Source organism: Plasmodium vivax, chromosome 2 (assembly GCF_000002415.2).
Source record: "Plasmodium vivax chromosome 2, whole genome shotgun sequence".
Taxonomy (NCBI): Eukaryota; Apicomplexa; class Aconoidasida; order Haemosporida; family Plasmodiidae; genus Plasmodium; species Plasmodium vivax.
In genome coordinates this window covers 608,175-635,681 of record NC_009907.1, presented here as the reverse complement: position 1 = coordinate 635,681, position 27,507 = coordinate 608,175, and the positions used below count along the sequence as shown (strand labels likewise).

At 45.0% G+C, this 27,507-nt stretch overlaps 7 protein-coding genes across 7 annotated transcripts; 3 read left to right on the top strand and 4 right to left on the bottom strand.

Annotated features, from left to right (window-relative positions):
* Positions 1-439: 439 nt before the first annotated feature.
* On the bottom strand, positions 440-8,509 carry PVX_081755 (hypothetical protein, conserved; the record flags this gene model as incomplete). Its single annotated transcript, XM_001613576.1, has 1 exon — positions 440-8,509. The coding sequence occupies exon 1, from the start codon at positions 8,213-8,215 to the stop codon at positions 440-442; it is 7,776 nt and encodes a 2,591-aa protein (XP_001613626.1). The 5' UTR covers positions 8,216-8,509.
* A 1,444-nt stretch (positions 8,510-9,953) lies between these two features.
* PVX_081750 (signal recognition particle 9 kDa protein, putative) lies at positions 9,954-11,307 on the bottom strand (the record flags this gene model as incomplete). The annotated part of the gene is made up of 5 exons (XM_001613575.1): positions 11,034-11,307; positions 10,645-10,715; positions 10,437-10,505; positions 10,156-10,276; positions 9,954-10,003 (listed from the first exon to the last, which is right to left on the bottom strand). Coding segments are annotated over exons 1-5 (312 nt in total). The 5' UTR covers positions 11,035-11,307.
* Positions 11,308-11,480: 173 nt separating this feature from the next.
* PVX_081745 (hypothetical protein, conserved) lies at positions 11,481-14,279 on the top strand (the record flags this gene model as incomplete). Its single annotated transcript, XM_001613574.1, has 7 exons — positions 11,481-12,920; positions 13,183-13,236; positions 13,359-13,403; positions 13,554-13,619; positions 13,775-13,867; positions 14,015-14,075; positions 14,188-14,279. Exons 1-7 carry the CDS (start codon positions 11,748-11,750, stop codon positions 14,277-14,279), a joined length of 1,584 nt encoding a protein of 527 aa, XP_001613624.1. The 5' UTR covers positions 11,481-11,747.
* A 516-nt stretch (positions 14,280-14,795) lies between these two features.
* PVX_081740 (hypothetical protein, conserved) lies at positions 14,796-16,166 on the bottom strand (the record flags this gene model as incomplete). Its single annotated transcript, XM_001613573.1, has 1 exon — positions 14,796-16,166. Exon 1 carries the CDS (start codon positions 16,056-16,058, stop codon positions 14,796-14,798), a length of 1,263 nt encoding a protein of 420 aa, XP_001613623.1. The 5' UTR covers positions 16,059-16,166.
* A 2,142-nt stretch (positions 16,167-18,308) lies between these two features.
* On the top strand, positions 18,309-19,614 carry PVX_081735 (hypothetical protein, conserved; the record flags this gene model as incomplete). The annotated part of the gene is made up of 3 exons (XM_001613572.1): positions 18,309-18,344; positions 18,467-19,225; positions 19,507-19,614. The coding sequence occupies 3 exons, from the start codon at positions 18,309-18,311 to the stop codon at positions 19,612-19,614; spliced, it is 903 nt and encodes a 300-aa protein (XP_001613622.1).
* A 615-nt stretch (positions 19,615-20,229) lies between these two features.
* Positions 20,230-20,829, top strand: PVX_081730 (hypothetical protein; the record flags this gene model as incomplete). Its single annotated transcript, XM_001613571.1, has 1 exon — positions 20,230-20,829. The coding sequence occupies one exon, from the start codon at positions 20,230-20,232 to the stop codon at positions 20,827-20,829; it is 600 nt and encodes a 199-aa protein (XP_001613621.1).
* Positions 20,830-21,387: 558 nt separating this feature from the next.
* PVX_081725 (hypothetical protein, conserved) lies at positions 21,388-27,506 on the bottom strand (the record flags this gene model as incomplete). The annotated part of the gene is made up of 5 exons (XM_001613570.1): positions 21,388-21,411; positions 21,570-21,651; positions 21,781-22,125; positions 22,416-22,665; positions 22,817-27,506. 5 exons carry the CDS (start codon positions 27,504-27,506, stop codon positions 21,388-21,390), a joined length of 5,391 nt encoding a protein of 1,796 aa, XP_001613620.1.
* Position 27,507: the final 1 nt, after the last annotated feature.

Sequence of the window (27,507 nt, the reverse complement as noted above, 5' to 3'; positions counted from 1 at the left end):
TGAATGCTAAATAAATGAGCAAATAATTGACACATAACAAAATAGTGACTAGCTTTTAAAAAAAAAAAAAACAGGGACAAGTTGCACGAAAAAAAAAAAAAAAAAGCCATCGCCATGTGGAAGCATCTCAACGGTGCCACGTCCGCAGTTGCAGAAGTGGCTACCTGCGGATGTGTTTAAAGCATACAGGTGAACCAATCGGGTGCCCTAGTACACGTAACAAGAGTGTTTTTCGAAAGGCGTAGTGACCGTGGCGAGCAGGGTGATTTTAATTCAAAGCGGGTTATGCATAAGGGCAAGCAGTTTTTTTCTCTCCCCAGGGAAGCATATAAGAGTGATACGCGATGAGTCGTCCTGCCGTTCGCACCCGCTGGCGCGGTGGGCATCGTACCGAGCACTTCATCACTTCCACCCATCACTTCCGCACCTGCTACACCCGCTACACCTCCACCACCGTGCCGTACGCCTTAATCGTGTTTATGCCCCCGTCCGGGTAAATGTTCAGGCGGAGGTGAGACGACACGACGTCGGGCAGCGGGGCCGCGTCAGAGCTGCTGCCATTCACCGTGAAGAAGTTGATGTGGTTCCCCTTGATGTAGGACAACGGGAGAAGCTCCTTCCACTGAATGTTCTCAATATTTTCACTAAAAAATTGAATCTGTTTGGACTTCTCCTCTGAATGTACCTCCTTCATATAGCAGTAGTCAATCGAAACGCACAAGGGGAAATTGTACTCATAAAAAATGGTGTTAATTTCGATGTACTTAATGGTGGTGAGAAAACTGAGCTTAATTATACAATAGTTATTATTAAAAAAAATGGAGGACATGTTATTTATCGTCAAATTTTCTACATAACGTAGGGGCCGATTGATGAGTCTTCTTGTCTGCCACCCCATAACATACTCCGAGTTTTGATCGATCAATATGTTTTCAGATTTTCCGTAGAACTCGTCCGTTGTGTAGACGACGTGGGATCCATCCAAAATGTCACACACGTTGATCGTCTTCTTGTAACTCTTTTTCCGAACATGTTCACTTATCTTTATCTCTCCGTATACTCTCAATTTATTTATACCCCCATCGGGGAGTAGACACACAATCAGGTGCGTAAATATTTTATTACACGTGTTTATATTAAAACAGTTATGGTTGTAGTTTTTAAATCCGGGGTTCATCCGTTCGTCCTCCAGGATGGACACCCACTGGTACTGCTTGTGCAGGTCGTTGTAGATTTTCTTTTCTACTGAGTAGTCGTTGTCTAGGAACAGCGCGTTTGAGTTGTACGAGTTCGCCAGGAGGGCGCACCCCTCCCCTTCGCCACTATCGCTATTGTCGTCATTATTGCCATTTTCGTCATTATTGCCATTTTCGTCATTATTGCCATTTTCGTCATTATTGCCATTTTCGTCATTATTGCCATTTTCGTCATTATTGCCATTTTCGTCATTATTGCCATTTTCGACATTATTGCCATTTTCGTCATTATTGCCATTTTCGACATGCTTGCCATGCTTGCCATCCTCGCGCCGCTCCCCATAGCGGTCGCCGCCGGGGTACCCCCTGCCCTCGCCCAGGGGGGAAGGAGAACTCCTCAACAAGCACCCCTTGTGGATTCCAGGGTACCTACTAGCTATCTCCCTCGTCACATCCACAAGCGTGTACAATTTATTGTCTATATAGCGGTACTCATTCCCGTTGGCCACAAACGACGTCGACTTAGGGTTAGTCCTCAATTTTTTATACTTATCATTATACCTTAGAATTTCCAAATAGTTTTCATACTCTTGGTCCGACTTGTCAAGGGGGTCTATCAAAATGGGTTCATAAAAATATTTGTTTCTTTTAAAATATGTTTTCCCGTCTATCACGAGCTCTACCTCTTCCCGATTGTTCAGCACGTGCTCGCCCAGACGCCTGCGGTCGTTGCTCCAGTAGCGGTTTTCCCCGCTGCTGTTTCGGCTAGCCAGGAAGAGGTCTTTCCTCTCCACGTCAGCACTACAATCGTTATCCCTACTGCTGACATCACCCGCCTTACCGCATTCACCCTTCTCGTTGTGCGCGCCCCTCTCGCCGCTCCTCCCCCGAGGGGGGTGGTGCGAAAAAAAGTCCTTCTCAAACATTAAGTCGTTTTTTTTCTTCTTCTTATATTTAACCCGGTCCACATATTTCGAAAACGACTTCGCACTCATTAACATGTCATCTTCGATGTACGCCCCTTCGATAGAAACATACGGAGCGTAGTTTCCCAAAAAATTATTCGTGTCAATGTCTATTCCTTTGATGAGGGTCGGTTTGCACAGCTTCACTATGCAGAAATCGAAATATTTTTTTATCCTCCTTTTGGTGAGCCACCCCGGGCACTCCCCCCATTTAGCTGACTCTTCGGAACATTGGAGGTAACCGCTTCCTCCTCCACCGGTTCTCTCCTCACCAGAACGGTTCACTTGTTCGCCCTGCAAATGGGCAACCTTCCCTTGGCCACCCCTCTCGTCGAGGCGCTCCCTATGATGGCCTATGCCAATGCTCAAATTGGTATTCCTAACATTGTAGAGGTCATTGGAGCAATCTTCATAGTAACCCCTCTCCACGTTGGCCGTGTTGAACGGTTTGTCTTTTAAAATATTCTCGCACTTCCCATACGTCTCATCTGTGACGTATATAATTTCAGAGCCTAACACGATTGAGCTGCAGTTAACAAAGTTAAAAAACAAAGGGACGTCATCATAAAGGGAGGAAGCATTCGAGTGTTTCAAAATGTATTTGCTCCTCTTCGATACGATGGTGTGGCTACTATTGGTAGTTTCGTTTATGCTGCTGTACAACGCAGCTGCCTTGGAGCATTCGCTGTTCCCATAGGACAAATGGCTACACTCTATGTGGTCAATTTTTTTTATTTTCTTCTTCACATCTTCCAGGAATTCACTATTATTACGTTGCAGATTAAAATTTGCATCATCTTTGCTATCATTTATCAGGCTGTCACTTTCGAAAATATTCTTCCTCTTCCTTTTGTTTAGCGTGAGCTCGTTTTCGTTGCTGCTTTGCTGCGCTTTGTTATAGTTACCCACCCCTCCCTTTTCGCCTTCATATTTGTGGCTATGTTTTCTCCTATTCTTTATGTAGTCCAAATAGTAGTCGTCACTTATGACGCTCTTCAAGTTGCTACTGCCACTTTCCTTATTTCCGCTAGCCTCCATTCTGCTTTTAATGCTTTCATACAAATTCATCATCTGGGAGCTCCTCTTGCCACTCCTTCCCTTCCTCAGGTAGCCATAATTATAATTATCGCTCATAGAGTCGAACAGATACTCCCTCTCCTTATTTACATCCAACTGTTTTTCATAATGCGCGTCTAACAGTTGGTCATTCAAGTGGGACTTCCTTTGCCTTGCTTCCTTTTCTTTTTCCTCAAATAGTTTGTCTCTATAGATTAGGAACTTCTTATCCCTGTATTTCCAAATGGCGTTGTTTTTCTTCTCCCCATGACTTTCGCCATGCCCGTGTGTTAATCCATTCTCTGTGGTCGCCACTCCGTCGCTAGTGCGTTGCGCTTTTCGCGTCCACGCTGTTTTGTGAGGCTGCAGTGGGTTACCCTCCGTTGCTCCTGCTGTGTGTTCTTCCCTGCGCTCTTCCATGTGTTCTCCCATGCGCTCTCCCCTGAGTTCTTCCCCCTTTACGTAGTCCTTATAACTGCGGTACTGCCCACCTTGGCTGTCCCTCCCTGCTTCATGCTTCCCCATTCCCTCGTCTACTTCCTTTCTCTTCCTTTCGCCTGCCTCCCGGTTCACCACCGCGTAGTCTTGTTCATACTCATCAATGTAATGGCCATATGGCTGCTCGCTTCCCTTTCTCTTTTTTGCAAAGAGTCCATCCGTTCGTTCCCCTTCCTCTTCATTTGGTGCTCTGCTGTTGACTTCCTCCGAAGATGCCTTTACGTCCACCCCATCCGTGTTGACCATTTCGTTTTCGCTCTCCGGTTCTTCCGCCCTCTTCGCATCGCTGCTCTCCCCATACCTGTCTCCCCCAACGTGGTAATATTCCTCCCACCCATTCGTCACAACATGTGAATGCATCGATGGGTCCTGCGCTTTACCTACCGCCACCTGCTCCGACTCTGCCTCCGACGTATATCCTCCTTCCTTATATTCGCTCGAACACTCATCAGCATTGTGCGTTCGCTTCTCCTCTGTGTAATTTGGCGTGTCCTCTAAATCTGGAAGCCCTTTCTTTTTTAAGAGCACCTCACCGTTCCGGTTTCTCTCCTTATGGCTATTTCCCCCTGCGGTGGTATCCCTAAATGTCAGAGACTCCTTTTTTGCTCGGCCCATTAACACACTTGTGTTATAACTGCTTTCACTCGTTTTGTCGTTAAACAACGGCTTGGATAAAATCAGGGGGGAGGAATTCTCCTCATACCTTTTAAGCAACGAGTCCTCGTCGTTGGCTAGTTCACTTCCAAATGAGTCCTTCTCCACGCTTTTGCTTTTATCAAACTGGGACTCGAACGGCTCGTGGGCATCTCCTCCGATCGATTTGTTGCTTACATAATGGTCGTACTTACCATCGCTTATGGGTGCAGCGTTTTTGTTCGACGGCTCCTGGGTTGTGTCCTCGTGTGGGTAATGTTGCGCCTCTTCTTCTGCGTCTTCCTCGGCGCCATCCTCCACTTCTTCCTCCGCTTCGTCATCCACCTCCTCCTCCGCCGCTTCCTCCTCCTCGCCGCCCACCACATTGCTCGACTCGTTCAGCTCCTTTTTCAAGCTGGACTCATAGTTCGAGCCGAATATCTCCTTCAAAATCATATTTTTGTTTATAAGCTTATTGTTCTTTTTGTTCCCCCCTTCGTGGGATAGCTTATTATTGTACAATTTCAATACGTCCACGTGGTATGTATCGTTGGAGCTGCACAGGAACTTGTGTTTATCCTCATCTGGCGTATCTGGATTATCTGCACGATGCTCTGTGCCTTCCTCAGCCCTGACTTCTCCGCGCCTGCCTGCGAAGGGCTCTCCACCCAACTTATTAAATTGCCCCGAATCGTCGTGCGCAATTTTTTGCACACCTTTTTGCGCTTCTTTCCCATTTACTGCTAAGAAGACCCTACTGGGAATCTTCTCACTTTCGAGAACCCCGTACAGATGCTCCTTCTCCACTGAGTCTTCATTTATGCTCTTGTCAAAATAGCCTCTGGTAGGCTCCTTGGGGTGTCCTTCTTCGCCGTAAAACTGTTCTTCGGGGCTGCTCCCACCGGAGTGTTTGTCATCCGCTGTGTCTTCGACATCGCCTGGAAGATCATTGGGTAGTTCCCCCGCTTCTTCTTCTTCGTCCTCTTCCTCCTCGTTTAGCTCCTCGTTTGCCTCCTCGTTTGCCTTCTCGTTTGCCTCCTCGTTTGCCTTCTCGTTTGCCTCCTCGTTTGCCTCCTCGTTTGCTTCCTCGTTTTCCTCCCCCATTTCCTCCATCTCATCATCCGTCGATTTCTTCTCCGTCACCGACTTGTAGTCTTCATCGTCGCTGTGCGCTTCTCCCCCGTCCTCGTTGCCCAGGTTTTCCCCTTCGGTCGAATAATTTTTGTGCAGCGGAGAAAAGTTACTTCCAGAAAGGCTATGATTCGCTTTGCGCGAGCTCGAAAACTCGTAGTCATACGAATTGGCCAACTCTTTCTTAAGCGTGTCCTCATTTAGAGGATTTCTTTCCTCCGTTGGGGAGTCCCCCTCCTCGACCGCATTCTCCAAACCGTTGCCACATGTGCGCACCTGCACGTTATGCACGTTTTGCACTGACGGCGGATCTGACAAGCTTTTATCTGAGCGTGCAGAGTCACTTTTTTTAGCGTACTCATCACAGGGCCTATCATCTAACGTCTTCATTTGGCTAGCTATCATTTCTCCGTAGTGTATGTTCGCTTGTTGCTTATGCTTAATCTGCTCTGTCTCCTTCTGCCCCTCTCTTTTGACATAATTATAGCCATTTCGATCGAAGGGGAAATTTTCTTCACTCTTGATGGATGTCCTCGCCATCTCATTTGACTCCTCAGTGGGCTTCTCCATTTCGTCACTTTGTCCTTCCCTATATTTGGCCGAAAAATCCCCCTGCATGGATTTTCCCCCAGTGACCCGATACTCATTTAAGGAATAATTATCACGCGAGGGGAGACCTTCATTTGGTCTCCTAATCGTTGCACTACCATTGTGGGCACCTTCTTCCTTCGCCCCATTCAGCACATACCTTCCACTTGGTGGGAGGCTTCTCCCTTTTAAGTTGGCCAGCCGCCTCGACAGCAATTCGTCAAATGCTCCAAAGCTGCTTCTAACATTTCCAAAAAATTCGTTCACATTTTTATTACCTGTAAGTCTTTCTTCATTTGTCTTCTTCCCAAGTGAGTCCAAATGTGCATATTGAGAAGAGAGAGCTTTACCCGTTTCGTTGTGCACCATTTGGGAGGTATAGTCAACGCTTCCCATTTTTTTAGTTGTTCCAATTTTTTGCTTCATTTTTCCCCCCCAACTTTGATAGTCCTTCTTACTTTGCACACTATAATTTGTGACCGTATCGAGGGAAGAATTATCGTTTAGGCTTATCGATTTTTCTGGGAATTCTTTTTTTCCCGCCCCTGCGTCGTTGCTATTACAGATTGGTGGTGCTGCTTTATTGGTCTCTTCCTGCGAGGTGTGATCTCTTTCACTCCCTTTCGCTTCCTCCACTTCGTTGTCTCCATCCGATGCGTCATGTTCCTCATTTCCATCCTCTTCCGCGCCCGATTCGCACATCTCATCGCCTCCACGACCACCCTTTTGAAGGCCACCTCCACCGTAATGGTAACCACCTGGGAAATTACTCTGCGTGTACATATGCTCCCCTTCATCTGTCGATTTAAGTTTCCGCTGAAGGTTCGTACAATCTATAAGCACCCCTTCACCAGCAGCATCATATTTTTGCTGTCCAATCTCGTTGTCTGCACTTCTCTGACTTTCTAAGGTGCCCTCTCGTTTTATTTTCCTATCCCTCACATGATCGCTTTCTTTATTCTCCATTTCATGCTCTTCATAAGGTGACACTACATTTGAGCTTTCTTTTAATCTCTCTTCCACTTTTTTTTCCCCTTCATTTGTGACATGTACATCCTTATCTGCGTGGTAAGGTGCGACATGTGCATTGGTTTGTTGCTTCTTCTTTTTGGCTACCTCCCCCTGGGTTATGTTATTCTTCACATCAACCCATTCGTTTTTTTTTATCATTCCGTTGCTTATCTGTGTGTTTTTCCTCAAATGCGTTTCGCTTCTGTCGTGACCCGCCGTTCTGCTGGCGATTCTTGGGGGGGGCGCTTTCTCCCTGCGATTTTGGCCTATCGTGTCATCACCCAGAAGTGTTTTCTGCCTTCTGAGAAGAGTATTACTGTTGCTGTGGTTCGCGCTTCCATAGTTCGCGCCTGCCTGGTTGGAAGCAGCATGACTCGCCGCATAGCTGCCAAGCTTTGCAGTGGAGGTCGCCGCGCCACCGCCCACGTCGTGGTGCCTGGCAAAGCTTTTGGACCTCTCAAAATTGGTGGCCACTTGCTGCTTATTCCCCCTCTCACCTATTCCCGGGAACTTTCTCGCAATTGTGAGAGCCTCCTCCGCGTTGTTATGACCGTTCGCGGAAGACGTCTTGTTTCTGGCCGAATCGCACTCTGCGCTTTTGTGTTTTGCATGGACGAGCGTGGTTTTATGTTTCAGAAGGTTCACTGGGGTTTTGCTTAAAGCGTTGTGGCTGCCGCTTTGGTTGCCATTAGCACTACTCCCAGCAGTGCCCCCCGTGGCCCTATTTTTAAGCGGGCCGGCGCCCAAAACTGTGGTGGCCTTCTCCTTTACGCCCCCCTTTGAATCCTTATATACGTCATAACCCACCACGTGGCTCCTGTTACATGTCTTCTTGGTCCTCAAAAACATGTCATTCTTTTTGCTTAAGCTAGATATCTTCTCAATGTTTCTCTCTATAAAATTTTTCGATTTACTAAATTTTTTGCTTAAGTTATTTGGGCAATTTTGCGAATTGCCCTGCCTGGGAACGGGTTCTCTTCCTCCCGACTCATCGTTAATTGGATTTTTGTGGTTGAAAAACTGGCTGCCTAGACTGACGCTTTTCCTTATCCGTTCGATCTTTTTGATGTTCAGGTTTTTGTACGGGAACTCGGGGTTGTTAATGTAGGCCCCCTTCCTAGACTTGTCCTCTGCCATTTGGTCACGCCGGTTGGCAGTTCGTGCGGCCTAGCCAGTTGGCAGTTCGCGTGGCCTAGTCGGTTGGCCTTTGTTCGGCCTAGCCGCTTAGCTGCCCGTCTCACTGTGTGCACAAATTCTTGCTCAGTTATGCTGAACCATGCGGCTGTGCATCCCCTTACAAACGCGCTACACTTTTACGTACAAAAAAAATTGCCACCCTTTCCTTTCTTTCCCCTTGAGATAGCATTCAGCTGCGCTCTTTCTCGAGATTTAACTCGTTCCTGTTTTTTTCTTTTTTTATTATTTATTATTATTTTTTTATTATTCTTTTGGCTTCGCTTCTATTCCTCCTACCTATAAGCAAAGGCGGAGGAATAAACTGCCTCACAATTGCTATCGCGCTGAACGCACAGTTGTGCGCGGGGAGGAACTAATCGGGTGGTGTTGGTGGTGCTGACGAACATACATGCAAAGGTAAACCTTTCGGCATTGCTGAAACTTTAGACCGTTGTGTGTGTATTAAAAAAAATGAACCACACGGTGTACATGTGCATGTATACATATTGGCACATCATCAGGCCAAACGTATCAATTGTGCCTCTAAAAATTTTGTAAAAGGAAAAGGCGAAGTAGGCAGTGTGTTCCGGTTTGCCTCATCCATCCGCATGCATATTTGGTTCAATAATTTTTTTCGTCAAACTTAAAAAAAATGAAATTTACAAAACGGGGGGAAAAGCTGCGGAAGGGGGGGAGGGACTTTAATTAAGGATAAATGCTCCTCTTCTTCTTTGCTTCTCTTCCTTTGCTTGCCTTTTTTTTTTTTTTTTTCTGTGCCATTTGTTACATCTCCCGTATTCGCAAATACTTATCGCATACAATTCGATATCTTCGCGCGATGCGCTCGAATGATGCGTTGGCCAGAGATAGAGAGATGCTTATGCTCGTTTTTTTTTTTTTTTTATTAGCACATCCCATCAGCCAAGCTCGCAGCTACGTTTGTACACTTCGCCAACTGAACGAAGCGCATGTTCCAATTTTTCAGTTTCGCATACCACCAGCTGTTGATTTTTTTTTCCAGCGCAGATTGCACGTCATATATGTAAATATGCGCATACACGTGTAAGCTGCTGCGGAAAAGAGGAAGTAGGCAGGCACACTTTACATTTACGCTTTAAGCTAAACAGCGCAGGCGTAGGAAGTAAAAAGAAAATAAATAAATAAATAAACTTCCAATAAAACGCAAATTGCTACGTATTTATTACATAAAATTGTTAGCGTTAATTAGTGCATATGGGGAAAAAAAAAAAAATTTATACATTTTACACTTGCAAAAATGTATACCAAAAATTATCACCGTATTCATATTTTCCATTACACACAAACAAAAAAAAAAAAAATAAAAAATAAAATAAAATAAAAAAAATAACATCGGCGTATGCATACACATGCGCGTGGTCCTTTGCAAGTAAGAGGCCTACAGGAAGGGAAATTATAACCCCGCCTACTAACACGTAAGCATTCGGGCGAACTTCCAAAAGGTGCAAGTTATAAAAGAACGTAAAATAAATTACTTTCAGTGGGGTGAGGGAATCGTAAATGTTTCCCCCACAGTGCAGCAATAAAGAGTAATTTCCCAAGTAGGGGTGTTGGCCACAATTCACATGTTGGTCTTCTTCTTCTTCTTTTTCTTTTTCTTTTTCTTCTTCTTTTTCTTTTTCTTTTTCTTCTTCTTTTCTTTTTTTTTTTCTTTTTTTTCCTAAGTGCCCTTTTTCGCCTTGGGGTCATTGGCCGTTTTATCCGTACTTCCTGTAGAGGGGGAGGGGGGTTGAAGCGAGAGGGCATTTGGGAAGCCATATTGACAAAGGGGCAGCTCCATCTGTGCACACGTACTTATTCACACAAACACACAATGGCATGCACCCATTTGGGGGCACCCATCTGTGCGCGCTCATCCGTACTGCTCAGCTTGAGCGGGAAGGCCTCGTTGGCGTTTTCGCTGGAACCCCACATCAGAAAAAGGGAATTTAATTCTTCTATCCTCTTTAAGTTGTCATTTTTGCTTAATCGGTACATTATGCTCTGAGAAAATTTCGGAGAGGGAGACACTGTGTAGGTATGCGTTGTGTAAAAAGGATAACCACAACGGAGTGCATCTGGTGAACCAAAACGCACGCATGAATATGCAATTTTTAAGACAGCGAGAGGTGCGTCCCCCTGGATGGCGATCAAATAATCTTACATTTTTATTATCCGTGACTTTCAAAATAATTCCCTCGGTTGGCCTATGCAACTTTATCACGTATCTTGTCTACAAAAAGGGGAAGAAGTTAAGAATTTAGTTGCATCGTACACGTTGTTGCTAATTTCGTTTGGCAGTTGCATCCGCATGGTGTGTCTCTCTCCTTGCGCATCATCACATTTTCGCATTTTCATTCCGCTCGGCATACCCTATCTGGCGATTTCGAAATGATGTCCCTTGACGCCTGCATGAAATCCCCCCACGAGATCGCATAAACCACTGTGTTGTGAAAAAAAAAAAAAAAAAAGGAAAAACATTCACAATATGTGCAAGAGATTAAAAAAAAAACATTCAACAGAGCTACCATTGTGCATACATGCATATGCGTATCCATTTTGAAGAGGCCGTGCCAGTTTGGTTTAATCACTCAAATGGCATAAGCACATATTAATGTGTGACTATGGGTGATGGTCTTAATCCTTCCACCATTCGCTTTCATCGAACAGCACATTGATGCCCCACCACCACACGTCACCTGCGTAGGTATACACTCATATGCATACATAGTCGTATGCGCTCGTTCCTCTCGGGCATTACTTTTTTTTCTCTCACTGCGTTCTCCTTCACGTTAAATTAAACTGTTTTGGTTTCTCCTCGGCGGATAAATCCCACTCCTCAATAGGAAGCTTGTTAGGAAGTATCCCCTAGTCAGCTACTACGCACCACGCGTATGTATGCATATGATGTGACCTTAGTTGAGAAAGTCGCAAAGGGGCATGCCAAACTGCAGGTTCACAAAAAGGGAAACTCCTCTGCTTTCCTCAAAGTTGGAAGTTTTCCCTCATTAGAGAAGTAACGCCTTTTTTAAAATAAAAAAAAAAAAAAGAAGGAAAAGAAAAAGAAAAAGAAAAAAAAGAAAAATCTACTTCTATCCCATTTACTGCATATTTCTATGCAAGAGCGAAAGAGAGCATCATACGCGGCTGCGTCGTTCGAAAAAAAAAAAAAATTAATCCAGTCAGTCAGTCGGCCAGTCAACAAATCAGTGCATGCGATAAAATGGCAAAACGTTCACCAGGAGTCCTGCCGGGAAAAAATTAAAAAACGAAGTGGCTCCCCCCACAGCACTTCGCAGATGAAACAATCCCACTCCCAATTTCACCCCAATTTCACCTCAATTTCATCTCAATTCCACCTCAATTCCACTCCCATTTCCACTCCCAACCACATTGCCAAACTTCTTAACTACAGCTGAGAAAATGTGCTTCTAATCCTAACGAATTGTACAAACGGAGAAAAAGAAAAAAAATTATGGAAGAGGAAGAGGCGAAGGAAGAGCAGTCCATACAGCCCCCCCCGGGAGGCGATAACAACGTTAATCGCGACCATGTAGCGAATGGTCAAGGGGAAGACGAACCCAAGTGCGCACCAAATGAGGGAGAAGCGCAAAAGGATTATAACCCACAGGGGGTTAAAACAAACGAAGGGGATGATCCAAACGAAGGGGATGACCCAAACGAGGGGAACCACCCAAGCGAACCCCAGAATGACGAGTGGCTAGTTTACGCAAACAACCAGTCATATGGGCCCTACAATTTAGATCAGATGAAGACACTATGGAGTGAAAAAAGATTAAACATCATGTCGGTGATATTTAAAAAGGGAGACCAAAACTGGAAGTATGTATACAACGATGATATATTAAAAGGGTGCCTACCTTTTAACACACCAAGTGGTGATGGCACACCGGAGGGGTTCCAGGGGGGCGTCACTACAAAGGAGCATTCTGCGGGGGTGCAGCACAGTACAAACCGTCTCTCCAATATGGAGGCAAATGCGTACGCGCTAAGCGGTAACTCGAGCAAGTGTCCCGACGACAGTGACGAGTGTGACCCCCACCGTGACAGTTACAATCACCCACCTGAAGGAACCACAGAAATAAACCCTTTAGAACTAGAAAAAATTAAAAAAAAAGAGAAAAAAAAAAAATACCTAGAGAGAAAAAAAAAAAAAATGGAAGAAGGCCTATGCGATAAAAAAGTGAAAAACAGCTGCATTTACATAACCGGATTACCTAGTGATATAACAAGGGAGGAAATACATAGTGTGTTTAAAAAAGCGGGAATTATTAAAATCGACGCGGAGACAACAGAACCGAAAATCAAAATATACTATGACGAAAACAATCAAGTGAAAGGAGACGCGTTGGTTACGTATGTGTACACACAGAGCGTCGACATTGCCATTAAATATTTTGATAATTTTTACCTAAGGCAGGACTGCATGATTCGTGTAGAAAAGGCACAATTTAACAAAAAAAAAGAAGCCTCCAACATTTCTAAGGAAGAAATGCTAATTAAAAAAAAAAAAATCAAGGCGGCGAAATATGAGCAACTCAGGTTGCAGAAGTGGGGAGATGGCTACACCGGAACGAAAAAAAAAATCGTCATTTTTAGGAACGTCTTTTCGTATGAAGATGCACTGGTAAGGCACGCTCGAGGGGGAAATGCCCAACCAATGAGCATCTAGGAACACACCAATTGGGCATTTCTCTCATGGTGCTATGGAGCCCATTTTTGCACCCATGCAAAAGTGCCCTCAATGGGGGCAAAAAGGGGATAGCTTAGCGTGGCACTGAAAAGATCAATTTGTGCGATCATTCACGTCCGAAATGGCACGTAAATAATTTTGCTCCCTTTATATATTTTCTCGCCTTTTATTTTATTTTCTTGTTCCCCAAATGTAGAAGCACGATGAGGGAGACCCCTTCTACGATTTTATAAAAGACCTGGTCGAAATGGTAACTGCGAAAAGGGTTGCTCGCGGTCGCAGTCGTTTAAAGGAGAGACCTGCATATTATCACCGTTATTTAATTTTTTTTTTATTTTATTATTTATTTTTTTTTTTTATTCTCCAAAACAGGAAGTAAAGAAGTACGCGCCCGTGCACAAGGTGTACCCCATACCGGTAGGCCAACGCGAAAGTGGCGAAAAGGAAGACTCGCGCGAGATGAAAAAGCGCCTCCGTGGAGGCATGTGCTGTGTGCACTTTACATACGTGTTAACGTATAAATGTACACACCTGCACATGCGTGCCCCCGCCATTTCCCACTTTAAGAAACACCCCAACGGAATTGTCTGCGTCAAATTCAAAGGAGTGGAGGAAGCCGAGATGATAGTATCGGTATGGGATCCCCAACAAAAAGAAGGCAGCCAACTGTTCGTATGCCCAGTAGAACGGTAGCACGCCGAGCGGGAGGCACTGCTCACTTTATGTAGACTCCTTGCTGGGGTGAAAAACGCGGAGCTACATAAACATTCACTCCTCCCTCTTTACAGTGCTTCAAGGACATCGTGCTGAATGATAAAAAACTGGAAGTGTATTTTTACGATGGGAAACAGGACCTGAAGGCGCAGTGCCTGCCTGCACAGGTACCCCAAGCAAAAAGGAAACTCAGTTGGATGCCTATTTGTGAAGCGTGCCAGTGTGCCAATGTGCTACGTAGTTTTTTTCGCTTCCTCGCGTTTGCCTTACCTCACCCTGCTGTTTTTTTTTTTTTTTTTTTCCACCCATATCAGAGTGCCAACAAGGCGCGTGCAGAAGAGGCACCCGAAAATGAAGAGCCGGATAAGCATACAGGTAATTGCCTCATGGAGTAAATTGCAAACACACGAGGGAATGCCCTCCCCCCTTGGTGTGTACATACTTCTGCCTGTAATGAAACGTTCATTTTTTTTTCTTCCTTTTGCAGAGGACAACGAACCGTCATTTTTGCAAAACAACAATTTGCAGTCGTTTCATGTAAGCAACGAAAAGACAAACAAAGGAAAGGAACGACTTTGATGTGCATCACACATGTGTGCAGACATATCGCCGACAAAAAAAAAAAAAAAAGAAGCGAACGCTTTTATAGCCCTGTTAAAAATAAACCCTTTAATTCGTACGGAATTTTTTTTTTTTTTTTTCTGCAGGATTGGATTGATAATCAGAGTGAAGATGAGGAACACGAAATTATGGTCGAATGAGTGAAGATCCTTTCCTTTCGCGTCACTCCTACTCCATGTTGAAGATTGTTTTATTCCCATTTGTGTCAATTTTTTTTTTGTTTGTTCGTGCGTTCACCTGGTATGATTAAAAGGGGCCGTTAATGGACTTTTCCTCGAGCTGCAAAGGGGGGGGAGGGGTGCACATGTATAGGTGCATATGTGTAGTACATGCGCAGAGATGTGTAAAACGTGGGGGATGAACGAAGCACTTCATGTGGAGGTTTCACTAAGCGCTTCATGTGAGGGCACTCCAACTGTGGCAGAAGCTTCGCCAAAGGATGCCACACTTCACGCGCCGCCCTCGCTTCTCCCTCTACAGCAGCGCAACTTTTGAAATTACGTTTTTCATAATCAGGGAAAGCACATCCGCGGGGGGCCTTTCAAAATAGGTATTAAACATTTCCGCCAAGTGGACAGCCCCGTTTTTGTCGTAATTTGTATTCACTGCGTCAAAGTTCATCACCTTATAAAACACGCTTTCATCTTTGCCTGTTAAAAAGTGATTAATATTAAACATATTTTTGCCCTCCCCTACCACTTTATAAGCTGTTGAAACGCCTAGGAATTTCCACTTTTTTAGCCCCAAAAAGGTATCAATTTTTTTTTTATCTTTCCGAAACCCTGGAATTTTTTTTTCCAAAATGGCCAGAATGTCCTTAACTTGGTTCCCATTCTTATCGTACACTTTCATATTTGGGGGGATTAACGAAACTTCCTCTGCATTGTCATTATTTGCTAGAAATAAATTCCCAAATATTTGGCACGGCATCAAACGAATGTTCCTGTCATCCAGAGCGTTCTTCTTAGACACAAATAAGTACCCTTGCAGGATGACCATATACTTGCTATTCATTTTGTTAACAAACTTTACTGTGCACTCGAAAATATTGTTTCGCAAAAATCTGTTAGACCAGTAGGCGCGCGTCGACGAGGAGGCCGACACGATATTTTCATAGTTATACACAAACATGGGTAGCGGCTGCATCCGTTCCCCTCTCAGAAGGTTCAGATTTGCATCATCGGACGCTTCTTCACTCGGGGAGCTCTCCGTTTGGCTGGCGTCTTCTCCCCCCGTTTGGAAATCTTCCGCCTGGTTCGCGGCGTCCAACTCGTCCAACTCGTCCAATTCGTCCAAATTGTCGGGATCATCCAAATCGCTGGCCCTGCCCAATTCGCTAACCCTGCCCATCTTCTCACCCTCGAAGGACTCCCCCTTTGCCGCTTCAAACTCCGTGTCCATTACAAATACGGGGAAGTAAAACTTCCAAACCCCTTGGATGTCCTTCACGGCATTTCTTTCCTGCTCCTTTAGGTGCTCCTCCGATTTGTACTTCTTCCTCAGGTTTATGTCGTTGTGCAGGGAAAGGTGCAGCTTCTTCGGTTGGCATTTCCCCCCACCATCTTCACATTTCTGGCGCGCAATTTTCCTTCTGCATAGGCAGTTACAGGACGTGCTAAATCTTCGGAAAAAAATGTTTCCTTTCTTTGGAATTAAATTGAAGCATTGGTATCCTTTTTGAAGGTCCCATAAAATTGAGTCACCTAACAATGTAAGAACGAGTGGTATCAACCGCATCGTACGTTTTTAAAAATGCATTTTTGTGAAGCTCGGGTGGTGTTTGGCAAACCAAATTCGCAGCTTAACAAAGGTTTATTTCTCCCCGGGTGACTCCCAATCTTTGTCAACATTTTTTCGTTTTATATTTTTTTTTTTTTTTTTTCAGAGCCCTTGGGGGAATTCTGCTACCCTGTGTGGTGTTTCCCCCGATAGGAAAAAAAACAAAAAAGAAGAAAAACAAAAAAAGCGATATGCACACAAAAGGTGCAAATGTTGGAAACGAACCCTCTGGCTGCACATTTTTGCAAATTTGCTCCAAAACGAAGCCTCCTTTAGGACCACTGCCTTGGCAGCCTAACAGTCGACGCTTTGAAGCGAAATGTGTGCCCCTTAAAGGGGGCAAGCCTTACGTGAACCCCCTAACCACGTCACACGGTAGAGGGTACAACGCCTTTCCCTCTCTTCATTTTAGCTCGTTCGTCCTTTTGGGATAGATAGCAGCTGACGGATATTCTCCAACACGTATGCTTGCAACCCGAATTGAGCCATTTGTAGAGGCCATTAAACTCAAACGGGGCATAATACAGACCCATCGCAACGGCGTGGCGACATACAAGAAGAGGACCCTTTCTTTTTTTTTACCGCTCAGTAGAAGCCAACCTGTGGCCAACAAAACATGTGCAGAAAGTGGTGAATACTAAAGATTGTCATTCCGCTAATTCGCAGAATCGCCCCTTTTGTGTTGCCTCACATGACCTGTTATTTTTTTATTTTTTTTACCCCTCCCCTTCACGTTTTAATTTGATATAATGGCTTCGTGCTTTTTTAAATCACCATGTGATGCTAGCTAGCCCCTTAAATAGGGACGTCCCGCTTGGCCACATTTGCCTGTCACTCTATGCACCACGCTCGCTTCTTTTTGTCTTTCCACGGGGGGGAAAATGGTAACATACATGCACACCACGGCGTGTAGCGGAGATAGGAACGCACCGCATAAGCGGGATGGACATGCTAACTAACAGACAAAGGGAGCACACAAAATGTGTTCATCTTCCCAGGTGTGCATAGCAACGCCACCATTTCATTCGCTCAAATTGACATATGTGCAATGGAACGACCGTGTCGTTGCTTTCAACCTGTTTGCAAATACCCCACAGGAAAAAAAAATATATAAAATCCGTTTCGTAACACGCCGCTCAACAGGGCATACAATTGCAAAGTTGCAAAGTCCTGTTGCTTTGCAAACGATCTAATAATCCGGCGAGCGAAGCATCTTCAACAATGTTGGCATAAAAAAAACGCAGTTCACCGCGTTGTCCTGTTTTTTTTAAAACTAAAGCAGTTCTATGTGCTCCTGAGGTGGGCCGCATTCAACATTTTCCCTTCTATCAGCATTAAGAGAGCGAAACTGATCGCATGCGCGCGTATAAATAAAAAAAGAAAAAAAAAAAAAATGTACACATATATGCATACAAGTACATATATACTTGCCGAAATGGCAGTTTTTTTTTTCATGCCGCAAAACTGTCTGCCTCTCCAGGGGGCATTTTAGCCACTGAGTGGAAATTAAAAAAAAAGACGGGAAAAGGGTTGCGTGCGTGTAGCACACATGTACACGTACGTGTAAACATATACATACGTATATACTTGCTCATATATATGCCCCCTCACGCGTGCGCATATGCACAAACATGGCCCATTCGTCAGTCGAATTTTTCGCAACAGAACAACCGCAAAGGGTTAAAAGAAAAATCGAGAAGGAAAAATAAAACGCTCGCATGTGTATACGTATGTAACGGACGAAATAGCAATTGTTTTTTTTTTTTTTTTTTTTTTTTTTGTTTTCTCGGCCTGCCCTCTCCTGTCAGCATTTTTTCCCCTCCCCCCTTTTTCACATTTTTTAAAAACACGCATTCACGAATGTAAGAGGGTTCATGATTGTTTTCCCACACCCTTTGAACTGCAACACAAATCGGGAAAGGAAAGAAACGCAAAAAAAAAAGAAGAGAAACCATGGGGAATTCCTTGTCCAACACGGCGTTGTTTCGCCCCACCGAGCCAAGTGTCCGTAAAAAAGATAAAGAAAAAGAAAAAGAAAAAGAAAAAGAGAGATGAAAATGCGCACATAAATGTACCGATACGTGTACTGCATAATTTACCCCTGTGCGGCGCGCCCCCCCTTTCGTCACCATGTGCGATGAGGACAAAAGGGAAACTCCCAAGCGAATGCGCGCGCGACTGCGTTTGAAGTTTTCTGAAAGGCAGAACATGGCGGAAAAGGCACCACATAACTGCACAGCTAGTGTGACACGCTTGTTCGCTCGTTTTCAATGGGCCGCAACCAACACCTATGTGTATCCACCCATGTGTGTCCACCCATGTCTACCCACACATACGCTTAAGCATACTCCTCCCCCCCACTACAGTACGGAGAGGACCTGCAAAACCTCGTGTACATCCCCGAGCTGCTGAACATCGACGTAGAGAAATTCTGGGGAGACAAAACATTCGAAATATTTAACAAAGAGGAAAATGTAAAAGAGTTGCACAAAAGGAAATTCCCAGCCATCTTTTTGTATTCCAAAACGGTAAAGACCAAGCACACGATAATGTACTTCCACAGCAACTCCTGCGATTTAGGGCAAATATATGACGAAATGTGTAACTTGCAAGAGCATTTACAAGCGAACATACTCGCCATAGAATACATAGGGTTTGGGCTATGCTATCTGGAGGGATCCCCCAACCAATATAACATCAACAGGAGAGCCCTAGCTGCGTATAACTTTTTAAAATCATTAAATTTGAAAAGTGAGCAGATTTTACTATTCGGAAGGTCCATAGGCACAGGAGTAGCCACCAAATTAGCATACAATTTAAAGCTACTAGGAGACAACATTGGAGGAATTATTTTACACTCTCCTTATGTGTCCATCGAAAAATTAGTGGAAGAATATTTTACCTACTCTTCTTATATCATTGAAAATATTTATGACAATTTTAAAAACTTGTCTCTCCTTAGTAACGGGGACGATGGGGACACTCCCCTTTTGCTTATACATGGGAAAGAGGATGAAGTGATTGGCGTCTCTCACTCCGAGTTCCTCATGCAGAATTTGAACAACAAGTTCAAGACGGCCTCCTACCCGGTGGACTCCTACCACAATTATTACTACGTCATTGATGTAAGTGGGTGGCGGGGCGCAACAGGGGAAGGGGAAAGGGGGAAAATGGGAGAAATCAGAAAAATACGAAAAATAACAAAATATCAAAATTGCAAAATGGCCAATAATGGACCCAAAATAGTCTTCTGATCCCCCCCCTTTTCCAATTCGTGCGCCTTTTCTCCCCTCCCACGTGTCTCACCCCCGCATGGGTCCCCTCCGGACCGCTCCCGCGCACTCACGTGATGTACCTCTCCACGAACGACACCGGTTGAATTCTTCCTTCCCATTTCTCCGCAAAGGACCTCGGCGTGCCGAGCAAGACCTTCCTGGACACCCAGAGCAAATCGCGCCACGAGAAGTGCGTGGACATAATCGTGCCCAAGTCTTTTTTCACAAAAGAGTATTGAAAAGAAAAAAAGGAAAACGCGTGCGGCAGCAAGGGTGGTAGCACGTGTGGCGATAGGCGTGGCACCCGATGTGATGGCAAATAAGGCGATCGACGTGGCACCACATGGGACGGCAAAGACATCACACTCACAAGGCGCACGCGCGCCCCCAAACACCTCAACAACTCAACACCTCAACACCCCAATGAACCGCTAACTGCTAACTGCGAACCGCCCGCACTCTCGTCTGTATGGGAACAAATGGGGCCTCGTTCACGCCTGCAAAATTGCTTCACACGCGCGAGGATGTATGCACATGAATACACCTTCTAGACTTACCACTCACGTGCTGCCTTCCCACCCCCTCTTAGGATCGAGACGCCCAAAATAGCATCCTCAGATGCAGCAGGGACGAAACTCGAAACAGGCAAAAACAAATCCGAAGGCACATCGCCAACACAAGACATAGAGAAAAACAAAAAAAAAAATATAGCAGATAGTGGGCGGAAGAAGAGTAGCGTGAGCTCTCTGCCGACAAAACGAGTCAGCCAAAACGACTCGAAGAAAAAGGAAAAATGGGAAACGAAAAATGATAAGCATGTGGGAGGTGCCACACCGCGATGTGGAAAAGACAAAATGGGGACCATCGAACAGTCCTTTTCCAAAAATAGTGACAAAGAACAAGAGGCCAAAAAAGAACCCCCCAAAAGTAGTCCCAAAATTGACATGATAATATCTTCGCTAAGCGATAAGGGATTAAAAAATTTGGAAAAAAAAGAGCAAAAGCATAGTGCAGATGTTAAGGGGGCATCTGGAAATGGTCTGAGAGCCCCCAGGAGAGATAACCTCAACGCATCAGAATCCGCATCAGCATCAGCATCCGCGTGTGCGTCGGACAGTGCGAGTGAAAGAAAAGAGAGGAAAAAAATAGCAAGCTATTCGAAAGATAAAAATGAGGATTATTGCAAGTCCAAAAAGGGGGAACACAAACCGGGGACAGGGGAGAGAAAGCCCGGTGATGAAGAACCATCCCAAAAGGGAATTAAAAAAAAGGAAATGCGAGGTGGTAAAGATACACGTGACAGCACGGAGGAGGCCAAATATAATGAAAAGACGCCAAGTGGTTCGAAGAAATGCAAAGACGAAAAGACCCGTCGGGAACGCAAATCGGATGGGCACCATAAGGATGACACTCTCTCCACAATTGATGAAGACGGGAAAAGAGAACACACTTAACCAGATGGTGAACTGGGTGACCGCGTCGTATGTGCCTGATTGGATTATGAAGGGGCACATATGCCCCATTGGAAACACCCCCATCTGACACGAGCTCCTGGGGGTGGAAGAAGGTTGGAGGGTGTGTTCCAAACCCATTGACAGTTGGGGGCGAAAAAGCGGGCTCTTCATTTACATATGCACATGTTCTTTGCGCTTCGTTTTAATTATAGCTCCTCTGGTAGGAAGTATTTATCTTTTTCACTTTTTTTTTCACTTTTTTTTTCACTTTTTTTTCACTTTTTTTTTACTATAATTAAACTAAAAAAATGTGCAAAATCGCTAAATGGCACAAAAGAGGAACAAGGGGGTAAAAATGGGAAAAAAAAAAAAAAAAAAAAAAAAAAAACTGAATTTGTTTTGTCCTTACATATTTATAAATACAATTTAGCCCATTTGGGGAAAGGGAAAAATTCCCACATATGTTACTTTCCCTTGGCAGTTGCGCCATGTGCACTGCGAATTGTGCAAGCGCACTGTTCTCATCGGAAGGAGTAAATAATTTTCGGGGGCGGATGGCTAGTTAAAGTACAGCGGAATTATCTAAAGGGGGGGGGAGGAGAACGTAGAAATGATAACGATAGTGATGGATACTACGGGATGACCATTCGCACACGTAGGTGAGTAGTTTCGCTTATATATGTGCCTCAGTGCTGCTTAAAATTGCTGCGGAGGGGGAAGGCGCAGAGGCGGACGCCTACCTCTATTAAATGCAGGTACTGCGGGCACATGGGGCACTTGAACTGTCTGGACCTCTGCGCGTGAATTTTGTCCACGCAGCTTCTGCGGTTGGGGGGGGAGGAAAAAAAAATGCAGGCATGGGAGCGGCAGAAAATGTACATTCTGAGGGGGGCTTAAAAAGGGGTGCAGTTACTGCGTTGGTCTGCACTCCCCCTCGTGTTCACCGCTTACTTGCAAATGGCGTGCCCGCATCTCAGCACGTAGGGCGGGTTCTCCTTGGACGATTTGTCCCTACTAATGGGGCAGGTGAAGGAGGAGTGGAAAAAAAAGCACCCACTCAAATCGACTTCCACCGCCAGGGAGTTTGAAAAGAGAGCACCGTTCTCCTTGTTCTTTTTATTTTTCTCCTTCCCAAATTTGTCAAGGCATTTGTCTGCATGTCTCTCGCTCGCAAAGGTTAGGGACGAGCTGTTCTTCGCCTCCTGTAGTCTTTTGTTGTTTTCCTTCAGGATGGCCTGGGCCTCTATAAGCTTCTTCGAGGAGATCAATCCTCCGCACACCAGAACGGATAGGGGGCTAAACCGATGGGGAGGAAAAACACATACGTGCGCGCATGCATATAAGTATATATAAAGGTACACATGACGGCACTTGATTTTCCTCTGGGGAGGGCATTTCGCAAGGGGTACATAGAGCATCGAAAAGGCGCCCCCCAATGCAGAAAGACACAACGGGCAAAGAGCCACGCGCTAATCGGTTCTCGGGTAACACCCACATGGCAGCTTGTTAAACGCGACCCCCGATTGCTTCTACCATTTCAGGTGCGTCCTATTTGTCTGATCGCTCCTTTTGCTTTCTTTACTTACCTCTCCAAGTGGACGTAAACCTTTTTCTCCTTGCAGCTCTTCTCCCTTCCCTTCTCAATTTTGGCGTCTTCACCACTTGCGCTGTTCTGTTCCTTTCCGGGGTCCTTACTATTTTTTGACTCTCCTTTATCGTCGTCTTTCTTCTTTTTCTCTTTATTTTTTTTTTTGTCCTTTTTGCTCGAGTCCTTTTTCTTCTTGCCTTCGCCGTTGCTGTCGCTGTCTCGGCCTCTTCCGCGGGATCCTTTTTTACCTGCGGGGTGGGAAGTGCGCGCGTTAAGAGATTTAAACACTACGCGTGTGAATGCAAAAGTGGGCGCTTCCATCCCTCTGCACGCTTCTCTACAGGCACGCTTCTCAACAGACACACCTCTCCACCGCATGCCTGTCCACTTGCACCCTACCTGCTGCGCACTTGGCGCTCCTGAACCAACCGCAGCCGTCCTTTTTACTCTTAGCGGCTTTGCTGTCACTTCTCTCGTTTTTATTTCTCTTCATCTTGGCTTCCATCTTTTCGTCGTAAAAAAAATTGGGGTCATACCTCCTCTTTTTGAAGTTCTTTTTGTAGGACCCCAAGAAAACTCCCTTCTTTTCCTTCCTGATTTTTGCCTCGGCGCTTTCCTTGCGCTTCACCTTTTCTCCGTCCGTCGGGTGGTCCTTATCGTCTGCTTCTTCTCCCGCGCCCGCCTCGTTTTCCTTCCGCAAATTCTGCCTTTCCCCCTCGTTTTCGTTCCTCTCGACTGCTTCATCTTTGGGGGATTCCTCTGCAGTGGGGTTTGTCCCTTGACCTGCCGCTTCCACCTCGATGCTCCCTTTTTCATCCTTTCCGCCCTTCGCCTCTGAACCTGAGTGATGAATTTCCTCCCCGCTCGGGGCAGCAGCATAGTCGGCATTGTTACCAGCACCACTTGGGTTGTTCTTAGCCTCGTCCGGGCTGCCTGCCGGAATGACTCCCTCTTCCCCTAAGGCACCATGCGAGTCTTCTACCTTTTCGGCAGATTCGTTGTTAGGTCCCTGCCCCGTGTGCACCTCATCAGCATTACCTCCTTTTCCTTCTTCGCATTTTTCAGATAAAACCGTTTCATCTGCTTCCATTTTTGGTTCGCCCTCTTGGGAATTTTCGGGGGGGGTCCCTCCTTTCGACTGGGTTGGCAAAACCTCGGCGCTTTTTCCTTCCCCGGTAGAGGGGGAATTCTCGGCATTCAAATTCGATGGAGCAGTTGGTTTTTCCTCCTGTTCGACGCTTTCCTGGAGCTTTTCCTCTGCAGGTGGGGAAGAATGCCCCACTTGCGACTGCTCTACACTTGGTTGTTCTTTCTTCTCGTGCACTCCCTCATGGGACGCGACTGTCTTTCCTCCCTCCTTGTTCTGATTTTCCTCCCCCTTATTCTGCTTACCAACTTCGCTACCCTTTGTACTTTTTTTTTTTTTTTTTTTTTTTTTCTTTTTTTTCCCCTTCTGCTGATCGTCATTGCCGCGGCTGCTCTTGCCCTTTCCTCTGAGTCGCTCCTTTCGCTTCTCCTTCTTGGCCTTCCACTTGAGACAGATGCGTCGAAACTCGGCATTGTTCTTATAGTTCGAGAGAGAGCTATGCAGGGTGTACATTTCTCTATTGGTTAAAGCGTGAGTTAGCACAATTCTGCTCACATCGGTGGGGGTTTTATTCGCCCTGGTGTTTTTCGCAGCTAATATGGCTCTATTATACGCCTGTATATTGTTGGTATTTAGCAAAGCAATGGCGGTGTTTTTTTTTATGAAATCTTCCTTTATCAAATCTACTTGTTCTTTCACTTTGTTGAGATCTTTTTTCGCATTTTCGTCCGAGCTGGCCGAGGTGGAGAAGTGGAAGTCGTCTTCACTTGAGTCCAGCATGGCCCTCTCCGAGCTGGGGGTTTTATTGCTTTGCGAGCTGCTAGCCCATTGCTCCGTGTCTCCCCCCAGCTGCTCCTTAAACGACTCGAAATCTTCATCGACGTGTTTGACCTTTGTCGACAGGGTACCGCTGCTGCTGTTGATTAGGTCCCCCACCACATCATCGTTATCGTTATCGTCATCACCGTCATCATGACCATCCTGTTTTCCCTTTTCTTTCCCCCTCGCGCTTTTGCTTCCCTTCTGCTTGTCACAGGTGGAAGTCTTCGTAACATTCTCAGTTTTGCCCTCAGCAGTGCTCTTTTTTTTCTCCTCCTCCATTGCTAACAACGCTGCGCTACGTGCGGCATCCCCTACATGCTCCCCTGCTGCACCGTCCGCGGAGGGTAACGTAGTGTCCATTTTTTTTATTTTCTTTTCGCTCATTTTTTCGCATTTGCCACTACGCGTCAAAAATTTACACTTGGCAAATTTCCTCTTCAAACTGTTTGGCTTTTTCATAAAGCACGAGTTCGTTAGCGCACGAAATGAGTGTGCCTCGGAAATGTTGGAAGCGTAACCACTTGGTTGTTTGAAAAAGCTGGCACCTTCACTGCTCCTACTCTGCAGAGCACATAAATGGGAACCCCTCTCATAGTAAGAATTGCTCGTATAGTATGTGCTACTGACATTTAGGAAGTTTGTATAGCCACTATTTAAATTTTTATTTGTGCTTCCCCTAATTTTTGTGTCATTATGGTCATAAAACTGTGCCGCTTTCTTCAATGTTTTGTAGGTAATATAGGAGGTATCATTTTGGTACATTTGCGAAAATTCATTTTCGCTCAGTTCGTACAGATAGACAGCTTCTGGCTCCTTCTTTTCATTCTTACATCTACGATGATGGTAATTGTAATCGTTTCTCCACGTTTGGTTTTCTTCCCTTTCGTTTCTTGAAAAGCTGGCTTCATTTTTTCCCGCATTTACTTCTACAAAAACGTCTTTGGTGCATTTGAAAACGTGGCTGTACCATCCTTTGTTCAGCTTATCATCCGCATCGCTGTCTCCCCGGGACTTTGCCCTCCCAGCGCAGACGCCACTGCTGTGTCTTCTCCCTCCAAAGCTGGCGTATTTAACGTCGGGCAAAATTAACCTCTCTCCATTTACATAATGCTCATCCGCTGTGTCGTAAAAAAACGGGTTGCTCATCCTCTTTTCGTTTCTCATAAACTCATCTATTCGATTTTCTATAAACGTTTCGCTTAGCGGGAGAGTGCCATCTTCTTCTTCCCCTGTGTTGCCATACGTATCATCCGAATCGTAGTGAACGTACTTCTCCTTATATATATCGTTGTGAATTAATGGCCCCTGGGTGCTCCTGACTTTGTTGCTGAGGCCGTATACCTGCTGATGTGTCATACTTGCTGTGTGTATGTTTTTTTTTTTTTTTTTTTTTTTCTTCTTGGATTTTTTGCCTATCACATTTTCTTTATTTTTCTTTATTTTTCTCTTCAAAATGTGCTCATTTGTTTTTATTTTTTTCATTTTTTCGTTTCTCTTTTGGACCAACTTGGCCAGTTTTTTTTCCTTCCTTTTTGATAAAGCGGTGATAGTACGGCTATCCCGGCGGTTACCATCGGAGGGCTCATCCTGGTTATCCTCACTGCTCTGTCGAGTGGTTAATTTTTTTTTTTTTTTTTTCTTCCGCTTTTCCGACATTTGGCTAGCCAAAGTGGTCCCTTCTTTACCGTCACGATGGTGTGCAGCCCCGTCGTGGGGCAGGCCGTCCCTCTGGCGATGTGGGTGATGTAAACAGTTTGGGCAATTGGGGCAATTTTCACAATTTGGGCCGCTTCTCCCTGCCCGCTTGCCCCTCCTGGGCACGCGGATTAGGATGCCCTCCTCATTAAAAGCTCTCTTAAAAAAGTTGAAAACCTTCGAGTGGACACTGGAAAACATGTTTTTAAAGAAAAAGTTATCCACCCCGATGCAAATGAAGGTGCTCAGCCTGGATATGTGCGACTTGTTTTCACTGTAGTTTATCATGAGGTCCCTTAAGCAGCTGAGTGCCTTCTCCTTATCCTCCTTCGAATACATCAAATAATTAATACAGTGTAGTAGGTAAATTAGCTTTACATACTTCTTCCTCGTCGCTTCGCTACAGTTATTGTACCACTCGATACACGTGTCCACTTGGAACCTCTTCAGATGGTACAAAATCCTGTGCAGTTTGGTATATCCCTCGAATACTTCTTTCTCAATTAATGCATGCTCAAATTGGATCTGTTCTGTGTCATTTTCAAAAGATATTTTGCTTATATATTCTTCTTTCAGCTGGGAAAATAGATCACTCTTTGAGCAAGCGAATTTGGCATTTCTTATGTTGTTCAGGAGGACTGTGTAGCGCTGTCCATGGCGGTTTGTTTTCTCCTTGGGGCAACTCGTCGCTGGGGCTTCGCTGGTGTGCTGGCAATCGGGGGGGTCACTTGGGGAGTCAGCTTGATGACCATTTTGGGGGCCATTTTTGGAATTCCCCCCCTCGACCGCCACCCTCGCTTGATTGCACAATGGCATCTTTTCATTCGAGGGGGAATTCTGGCCCAGTCCACTCACCTCAGGCGTATCCTTTTCCATTTTTTTTTTTTTTTTTTTTTTCAAAATTTCTTTATTCAACACGTAGTACATAAAGAAATCGCCCTTCTGCAAAAAGTGCAGTAGAATTAATCTAAGGATGACGCTTTTTTTTATGTTAACGTTTTTGAAAATCTCTGGAGTTTCCTGTTTTATCAAAGATATGATACCCCTATAAGATGACAGCAAAATGTTGTAAAACTTTTTATTTTCTTCACTCACCTTTTCGGTAATTTTCAGCTCTTTGACGTCTTTTATGAGCTCCTTAAGATCGTACTTGCTTTTTTCCTCACATGTATTTACACCGCTGAGGCTAATTTGGGCACTACCGCCACTCACATTTGCAATTACATTTACATTTCCACGAATCTTATCGCTTTCTCCCTTAATGGCGTCTTTTTTTTTTTTTATTTTTTCCTCTACATTTTTCTTGGCCTTTTGAACTTTTTCCAGCAATTTGTCAATACTGTCTAGATAAAAATTGAACGTCTCGTTTTGCTTAATTTTAAATTCGCTTATTTCCTTTTGAATTTCTCTAAAATCCAGATTCTTTCCGCCACTACCGCTACAGCTGCTGCTGCAACCATCTGGTGTGTAATTTTCTTCCCCCATT